Source organism: Notothenia coriiceps, unplaced genomic scaffold (genome assembly GCF_000735185.1).
Source record: "Notothenia coriiceps isolate Sejong01 unplaced genomic scaffold, NC01 NC01_scaffold00020624, whole genome shotgun sequence".
NCBI lineage: Eukaryota > Metazoa > Chordata > Actinopteri > Perciformes > Nototheniidae > Notothenia > Notothenia coriiceps.
In genome coordinates, this window is record NW_011353325.1 from 1 (window position 1) to 9,369 (window position 9,369).

Below are 9,369 nucleotides of genomic sequence, written 5' to 3' on the forward strand. Positions count from 1 at the left end.
CTTCATCAATAATGTTCTAAACAATAATATTAAAAAACACTTGTGTGTACGTGTGTCAGTTTCGGTTTATCGGTTACTTTCAGAAGACATGTAGGATTTAGATGAGGTAATGGTGAAAAGGTAAAACTATTATTAAGACAAGGAAGAAGATTCAGTTTTTAGAAACTCACCATCAACAACGATGATCTCAATATACTGGTATGAAACCTCTTGTGTAACCGCAGCACACCTGTAGCGTCCTGAGTCAGACTTGGTCAGCTGAGAGATGGTCACAAAAGAATATCCACCTTCATAATCAATCCTGTATCTGCCTCTCTGAGCTGAGGCATCAGTTGTTTCAATGAGAATGTCTTCTTGTTCACATGGTTCCTTACAGAAGACCTCCCTGCTTCTATTAGAAGGAAAGGAGCATTCAACTCTGACCTCTGCTCCTTCAGTTACTGAATAGACAAAGACTCGGGCACTGACGAGACCGGTGCTTCCATCCTGCAGAGCTGAACAAAAGATGAACAAAAGATGAACCATCGTTAGTAGTGGTCAGTACTTCCTGTAAGATGCTGCAGTCTGATCACAACACTTCCTGTTTCACATGAACACAGATCCTCAGAGTTAAACCACAGCCTGTGACTGAAGATCACCATCAGCACTGCAGGTTAATGTGACCGTTTGGTCTGAGACCTTTATCCTTTAGACACAAAGACTACATGAAGTCTCCATCTCTTACTTTAAGCTTTACATTAATGCAAATCCTAATAGTACATCATCTTGTTTTTTTTTATGTCCACACTACTTCGACAAAACAATTAGATAGATATATACTTTATTTATCCCAAAGTAAACAATGTTTAAAAAGATATAATCAGATACAAATATAATAAAAAGTACACATTAACATTAGTGGCATGTATATATAGTAAGAATACAAAGCTAAAGATTAATAAATGAATCAAGAAAATATTTAGCAGATTAAATGATTATGAAAACAATCATTAGCAGTAAAAACAAGCATGTACATTATTTATAAAAATAAAACAGTTGTAGACTACCCATAACTTAGTTTTACTCAGCAGATAATAACTGAGCTTAATGATGATGTACAGTTTGTTTGAGGAAGTAAAACATACTTGTGAAGTATAGGTTATTGGTTGCATGGATACTAAAAACACTAACTTTGAAATATTTGAACAACTCGTACTGCTGGAGCCTTGCATTAACTCAATAAATACTTTAAAGGAAACATATTTAATTACTGAGATGAAAATTAAGTGAAGTACTCACAGAAGAGGAGGAAGAAGCAGATCAAAGTGTGACAGACTTCCATGCTGAGACTCTGATGGTTTACCACTGACTGTCTTTCTTTACTGGCTAACCAGGAACTTGTTACTTCTTTAAATGATGAAGGCCCTCCTCCAAACACAACACAGCTCTACTCTCCTCCCCAACGCAGAAACACTATGGTCTAAAAATACTCCATTGGAAATAATGAATTGTAAATGTTAACGCGCTCACAGCTCCTCATATCTGTTCAGAAACTGGACAAAAGTTAAACAAGTACAAACCACAGACTGTCTGTATCATGGTGAATACAGTCGCTGGTTTATTTATGTCTGTAGGCCGTTGTTGTGAGTGTGGACGGTCGGAGCATATACAACGTTAGCTTAGCCGATCTCCATTCAGAAAACACGCATTTCAAAAGGTTTTTCGCCGTCTTGTCTGCACACTTGTCACAGCATTAATTAATGGTTTTAACTAACCGGTATCAGTATGTTGTTACTTTGGCATTATTTTTGAAAACGTGTATTACAATTAAATCACCGTAAAATATGTTCATTTTGTTGTAGTTGTAGCCACTCACGTCACTATACTCAGCCCGGTTGTTGGCTCGGAAATAACCACGATTTTGGAGGGCCAGAAAAACTGTGAAAAGGTAACCGTTAGCCGGAACTACCCCTAGTGGAAACGCAACAAAAACGGGCCAGGTTTGGCACGGCACGCCTAAACCGTGCTACGCGCTGCAGTGGAAATGTGTCCCACATTAGGGAGTGTCCCACATTAGGGCAACTCAACCCTACTTTGTAGTATTTATTTCTTTATACATAGTTCTATCATCTATTTAAAAATATGTATTGTTGTTATTTATTATTGATACATATTATAGCAAAAAAAGGCACACATTTTACACACTTATTTCACATTTTCCTCATAAATAATTGATGTTAATAGGCATGTTTATACTATAAGAAAATGTATCATATCACATTTATTTTACCCCCGTAGATCAATGAAGTTTTTTTTTTTGACAGGCTTTGGTAATACAAAAAAAAAAGACAAATAAATAGAGACAATAATCATTATAACAATTACTTAAGTCATGCATTATAACATAATAATATCAGTTTTACAATTAAATGTGTCATTGACTTTTTCACTAACGCCTCCACAGCATTTATTTATTATTCCATACATTTCTCCTGTATTGATGTATTTATTCGTGTGTTTCTGTATTTTTATAGATTTATTTTAATTATTTACGCTCTTATACGTTATGTCATTTCCGTTCTCCATACACAGTCGATCCCGCTGCAGTTCCATGACTTGAACAGGCGTACGTGGGGACTACTTTCTGGGAGTAAACGTGCGGTACGTGGTAACACTTCCAGGGTTGTGCTTCGGTCGTGAGAAAACTAAGATGGCGTCTCGTCAAGAAAGATAGGATGGCTTGAAGAGAGTGATGATGTTGGTCGAGGAAATTATTGATAGAGACATTAAGTGATCAAGTTTGAGACTTTCGTACACCAGCAAACAAACCTCCGCCATCCAGAGCGGAGTTATATGGAGAACTGAGGCTGGAAAACGTTCAACTTTTAGCTAGCAGTGTTAGCTAGCCAACTGGACCCGTTTTATTTCCAGCGTTCATCACAACAACAGAGGAAGGAGAGCGACCAGCAGCCCTGTCATTACCCGGGACATCGAGGTGTCTTCGGGTCAGTGTAATCGAGACATTGTTGTGCAAGTGGAGTCACACATACTGGCCTTTACTGCATATGAATAACTAACGGTCGCTGGTTGTTAGCCTACAGGCTAGGTTAGCTTGTTTGCTGTTACATTGCTGAGTTTTGTTAGCCACCTAAATGCTAGTTACCTTTAACCATGGGAGGCCTCGATGCTAACGGTAGCTGAGAGCGGCGTTATCGCGATAGAAAAATAAACAGGTTTTTATGGGGCAACACAGTTAAAGGAGATAAATCATAAGACTTTTTTAATAAAACGTATATAACAATAAAATATAGTAATATGTGCATGAAATAGAGCTATACCCGTACAAATGTAAAATTTATAAATAATAATATAGCTGAACAATAGACACAATTCATGATGGAATAGAAATTAATGTCACCAAGCTTACACAACACAGCAATTACAGTTTAAACATGTTTTTAATTATTTAGTTATGGCTCTTCCTGGTGTGTAATGTTAGTTTTAACACCAGTTTCCCCAAGTTTAGACCTACATTTGATAGCTAGGTTAGCTCGTTTTTTCTGTTACATTGCTTCTTTTTTTTACCCACCTAACGCTGGTTACCTATCCATTTGTTTTTAGGGTGATTAACATTATCTGTCCAGGGACTACAGATGAAAAATTGCCTCTTGGCTAACTCTTGCACATGTACAGAAATGTTTTTAATGTGCACTGTCCCTGTTAAATAGATTTAAAGGAAGGCGATAAGTGGAAGGCCTCGATCCTTACGTTATCGCGATAGCTGAACAATAGACACAATTCATGATGGAATATAATTGAAACACACCAAGCTAACACAATATAACAATAACATTTCAAACATGTTCTCAATTATTTTTGGCTGTTCCTGGTGTGTAATGTTACCCCTAGTTTAGTAGCTAGTAGTGAGCTAACACTTGCCATCTTGTGTATAATCGAGTAATAATAACAAGACGTTAATCGACATATAATGTAAGTATTAGCTTTCTGTTATCGAGTGGTTGTGCATTTGTTGTAATTTGTCCCTTTTTTTAAAGCGAATGAATGAATCTAGTCCATCCCACTTGCGAGTGGTGATGCCTTCATGGCCTTCTAGGGTTCGTGGCCTCCACGCCATTGTTTGTCTGAAGGCCTTTAAAGAATCAGACACATGAGGACGGTTTACTCCCAGCATGAGATCGTGAAAAACTCACGATATGTATTCAATAATGCCCCCTTAAAAGACACCTATATTAAGATATACTTTGATGCAAACGCATTACATGGAAAAAATGCTTTTGGCTCAAGTGGATACAGAAATATAGCAGTCACTTCTGTATTTAATTAATTTGATTGTTGATTTACATTGACTCTTAAAGCATCACGTACACCTTTTGCCCCTCTCCCACTCTGGGCCTTGTTGATTCGGCAGAGCATGGCGTTTGTTTTGTTGTGTTGGGGGAGGGGTCTTTAAGAAGGGCCACACCAAAAATCCATATCCTGGGATTATCCAGGTCTCTTGTTTTTGGATATTGTGTTCAGTTTTGGAGGAAATGATAAACTATGAAACATGCAGAGGAACTAAGTGCTAAATATATTTAAAGATGACAATGTAACTGTGCAGTGCTGAACCAGGAAGTGGTGAGAGAGAAGTAAACACATGCAGTGAACTTTTGTAGGAGCTGTACAATATGCTTTTTATTGTTTTTACATACACGTATAAAACATGTTAACCTTTTGACCTTTTAAAAAAAAATGCTTTAGTTTCCCGTTATTGGGAATGTGTCTTTTCTGAAGAAAAAATATCGACCAGTGAACATTTTTGTAGAAGGTTTCACATAGCTTTGTGTACCTACAGTTGCACACTGCTCCAGGCTATCACCAAGACAAATGTAGATCTATTCTGATAAACAAGGATTTTAATTCATTGAAAACTGTGCATGGTTTTAAATGGTTCTCTACAAATGATAAACAAGACTTTCATACATAAAATGCTGTCTGTGATGCTGCGTTTATACCCATCAGTTTATGAACTTGTTTTGACTTGTCCATCTTCAGGGCAATGGAAGGGGAAGAGTTTGTTCCTCCTCCGGAGTGTCCAGTGTTTGAGCCGTCATGGGAGGAGTTTCAGGATCCTCTGGGCTACATCGCCAAGATACGTCCAATCGCAGAGAAGTCTGGAATCTGCAAAATCCGACCTCCACAAGTAAATATTTTTTCATGCTTGCATTACGTTTTCTTCAATGCCATGCCAACTGCTGCGCTATGTGTGACATCTGTAGCATGCAGTGTTGACCATGCTGACATTATGTGCAACGTCAACAAAGTTAATCAGATCAAGTGAGTTGATGTTGAGCAACATTTATAATTCAGCAGGGTAACTATGTAGGATGTTCACACAAAATAAGATATTAAACAGCTATAGTAAGTAACTTTCTTTATACATACTATTATGCTCAGTTGCATTAATGTTTTGTTTCTAACTGTAAATACATTACATTGTTACAAGAGTGACATTACAGGAGAGAATAGAGAGCGTTACTGGAGGGAAAATGTGTCACCATTTATCGTTTCTAGGGCTTCGTGGATATAATCGTGCAGTTATACAGATTGTACTTTAACTACTAAATGTTCGTCACCTTACCGACGCTGTAGTTGTTTCCATGATCTTGTAGGAATGTTGATTTCCTAATCAGTGTATGCCTTGAGTTGTTGATAGTGTGGTACTGCTCTTAAGTAGGATGCCATGACCTTGTTCTTGAGCCTGAAAGCCAGAGTTAAGCCCAAACTTAAGCTCACTATCTCTTTAATCTCCGTTGTCCATGTATATATATATTTGTTTGAGTAAGCACACTGAATGACAGTGATCCCAGTTGAAGCAGCAATTAGACAAGTTGTTTTAGCATTTGGTTCCACAAGTTTTTAATATAGCAGTGTAGGGATGACGTATTTACCCTGAAGTAAGCTGCTGGTTCCCTCGACAAAAAAGCAACGGGATTTCTCCATAGGATTTTGGAAAATAGCTCGAAATAAGATCTGTGAAAACCGACCTGTTTGATAAATGCACGTTTTGTTCAGCCGGATAATCTCCACACGTCTACCCTACTTTTATAATGTTCTAATCATAAATCTAGTCGCCAGAAGCAAAATGCTAACGTTACGCTATAAAGGAACTACAGCCGAGTCGCTGCTTCAACGTCACGCCAACTTAAGATCCATATTCAAACACACAGATTCTAAATGGTACGAGTTGAAGGGTTTGTTTGAACAGTTTGCAGGAGGCAGGGACTTGCTTTCAAGCAGAACACAAACACTTAAAATGGTAGATAAGAAATCAGTTTATTCTCATCATTGCCCAATACTCCCAAAAGACAACTTGTTGAGCTGGTTATAAAATGTAATGAGATATGCAAATGCTTTCCTCATGTACAAAATAATACACGGCCTTACCTCACCTCCGCTCAGACATTTTATCACCATACCTGCACACCTGGAACTAGAGGAGACTGCGTTGTTCCATTAAAGGAAGAGTTCATTCACCCAATCTTCATTTTCTTTTAAAGCTGCACAACAGTGGAACTCAGTCCCAGTAACGATTAGAGAACAAAACTCCTGCAGTTTATTTCAATCTAACTTAAAAACATGGTTAGTGGAAAATCAGCTCTGTCACAATCTGCCCTTTACAACGCTCTCTGTGTACACATGTTCCTTGACCCGTTGCTATCTGTCTGCTTTGTGAATATCTCTTTTTGTTTTGTTTTTATGTTTTTATTTGGGCTGTCAGTCGATTAAAAATATTGAATCACATGATTGTCCATAGTTACGTTATTAACGCGTTAACTTGACAGCCCTAGTTTTTATATATGCTTTTATCATAATACAAGCATCTCTGTTGAGTGTTGTTTTAATGATTGTATTTACCTGTCATTTGAAGTGATTACTTTTTTTTTTTAGGATGACTTTCAACATCTGTCCAGGGACTGCAGATGAAAAATATCCTGTTGGCGCATTTACAGAAATGTTAATCAATGTGCACGGTCCCTGTCAAATAAAAACGTGTTCGGCGTAATGACGTACAACGACCTCGACAACTTCTGTAGTCCTACTCAGCCACTTGGTAACAACCATCGTTTCTCAGACACGTCAACTCTTCTGTCTTTGCTTTTGTAACAGGACTGGCAACCTCCGTTCTCAGTGGAGCTGGACACCTTTCGCTTCACACCCCGCATCCAGAGGCTTAATGAGCTGGAGGTAAGGTCCTCTCTTTCCCCTCGAAGCTGTACGTTGTTGACAGATGATTGAAGCCGTTGATGGAACTGACCCCAGTATTCCTGATGATCCCTCATGCATCTAGGCGGAGACCAGAGTGAAGCTGAATTATTTGGACCGCATCGCCAGGTTCTGGGAGGTCCAGGCGTCCTCGTTGAAAATCCCTCATATTGAAAGACGCATCCTTGATCTGTTCGCGCTGTCGAGGGTAAACTTGAATTGTTTGTTTTTAAATAAGTGTTTGTTTGTTTTCATTTTCTTTCCCTATTTCTGGATTTCTCATCTGGCTTTTGTCTGCTGCAGATTGTGACGCATGAAGGGGGTTTTGAGATGGTGTGTAAGGAGCGGCGCTGGGCTCGTGTTGCTCAGAGGCTCGGTTACCCTCCGGGGAAGAACATCGGCTCTCTGCTGCGCTCGCACTTCGAGAGGATCGTCTACCCCTTCGAGATGTTCCAGTCTGGCTCCAGCTTGCCGGTACCTATCTACACATTCTCATCTCTCCTTTTTGTAATACCAGGGCTCATCAGTTTATAGACGGCCATGAGAATGTGTCCATCTGTGGAAAGTAACCTGGTTGCTTTTAGTATATATATATTAAGAATAAATACTATTGGGGCATCACACAAATCAAAAACAAGAGGATAGTATCACACGCTTTTAGATTTTTGGTAATTTTTTAACGATTATTGGAGAACAATGACCCTCCCTAATTTTCTTGGCAGATTATAAATTCTTTCTGAAATCATAATTTCCTCTCTACTTGGGTTCTATCATTTACAGCATGCACAAATGTCTTTTCAACGGAAAATGTAATTGTATGCTTAGACAAAAATGTAATAAAATAGTATATTTGTGTGTATGTAGCCAATTAGAGTTCTAAATATCTATCTATTTGGTTGAGTTGTGTGTGTGTTCATTAGGGCTGCAACAAACGACTAATTTGATAATCGATTAATGAAACGATGAATCGACTATTCGGTCTATTATGCCTTGCACAATTTCTCCAGATCTCTCGTCTGGATTGGAAAGGTGGAAAATACATCATACAATTTTTTTTTGTCTTTTTGCATATTAGAAATGAGTTGGCGACATTAAGACTGCGATATAATGTTTTTGTATTAATAATACATATGACATATATTTTTTAAATGTCTCCAGTACCGATAAAAAGACCGATAACGTCGGAGCTTAACGGCGCGTAAAACACACGTGATGACGTCACCAACGAATCGACGACTGAATTAGTTGGCAACTCATTTGGTCATCGATTAAGTCGATTAGTTGTTGCACCCCTAGTGTTCATATCCTGCACTTTAACTTATTTCTGTATATCACCTGTATCTTTCCACGTTTGAACAAAAACAACATTTTCCACATCCTTTCTAGCATTACAAGCCGAAGCACTACGACGGAGAGGAGGTGGATAAAGAGTACAAGCCTCACTCCATCCCGCTGCGACAGTCTGTGCAGCCGTCCAAGATGAGCAGCTACGGGCGCAGAGCTAGCCGCTGCCAGCCCGATGTGAGTTACAGCTCCTTCACTTTCTCCTTTCAGTACGTTTACATACCTGTGAGCAGGAACCTGACACTGAACTGGTCACTAAGGATCACAATTCCATTAGTGACACAGATGATCATCACCATACGACCCGATTTAAAAACAAAATGGGATTAGTGAAACTGCATCTGTAAAATATTGTGTTTTTCCAACGGCAGACAGTTATTCTATCAGAGCATGTTTCAAAAGTAATCAAATCTTCACTTTATAGAAAAATAGGTAGAGTAACAATGTAAATACTGCTTAACTAAAATAATGTGTTTAGGTGTGAATTTAACTAACGTGTATTCAGGCTATCCTGACATACTTTTTTTTGTTTGTCTATTTTATTCTGTGAAAGGTAAGAATGTATTTGTTTTAAACTGTTCTCCACCTGTTCCACAGTTAAAGTCTTAGGAAGGTACATTTTCTACGAGCTCTAGCTTTATTTTTTAACCCTTAGATGCCCTTAGAGTGACTGGACCCTACACTCTTCCATAAGTGGGTCAAAAAGAACCCGTATTAGAATAATATGTGTTTTTATGCATTTCTGTCATTTTGGTTAAGAAAAATCACTTGTATAACATT

At 38.3% G+C, this 9,369-nt stretch overlaps 2 protein-coding genes across 2 annotated transcripts; one reads left to right on the forward strand and one right to left on the reverse strand.

Annotated features, from left to right (window-relative positions):
• Nucleotides 1-18: 18 nt before the first annotated feature.
• LOC104952839 (T-cell antigen CD7-like) lies at nucleotides 19-1,501 on the reverse strand. The gene is made up of 2 exons (XM_010779751.1): nucleotides 1,279-1,501; nucleotides 19-494 (listed from the first exon to the last, which is right to left on the reverse strand). Exons 1-2 carry the CDS (start codon nucleotides 1,319-1,321, stop codon nucleotides 133-135), a joined length of 405 nt encoding a protein of 134 aa, XP_010778053.1. The 5' UTR covers nucleotides 1,322-1,501; the 3' UTR covers nucleotides 19-132.
• Nucleotides 1,502-2,870: 1,369 nt separating this feature from the next.
• LOC104952840 (lysine-specific demethylase 5C-like) lies at nucleotides 2,871-9,026 on the forward strand. Its single transcript, XM_010779752.1, has 6 exons — nucleotides 2,871-2,984; nucleotides 5,035-5,182; nucleotides 7,150-7,227; nucleotides 7,331-7,453; nucleotides 7,549-7,719; nucleotides 8,632-9,026. Exons 2-6 carry the CDS (start codon nucleotides 5,039-5,041, stop codon nucleotides 8,917-8,919), a joined length of 804 nt encoding a protein of 267 aa, XP_010778054.1. The 5' UTR covers nucleotides 2,871-2,984; nucleotides 5,035-5,038; the 3' UTR covers nucleotides 8,920-9,026.
• The last annotated feature ends 343 nt before the right edge of the window (nucleotides 9,027-9,369 follow it).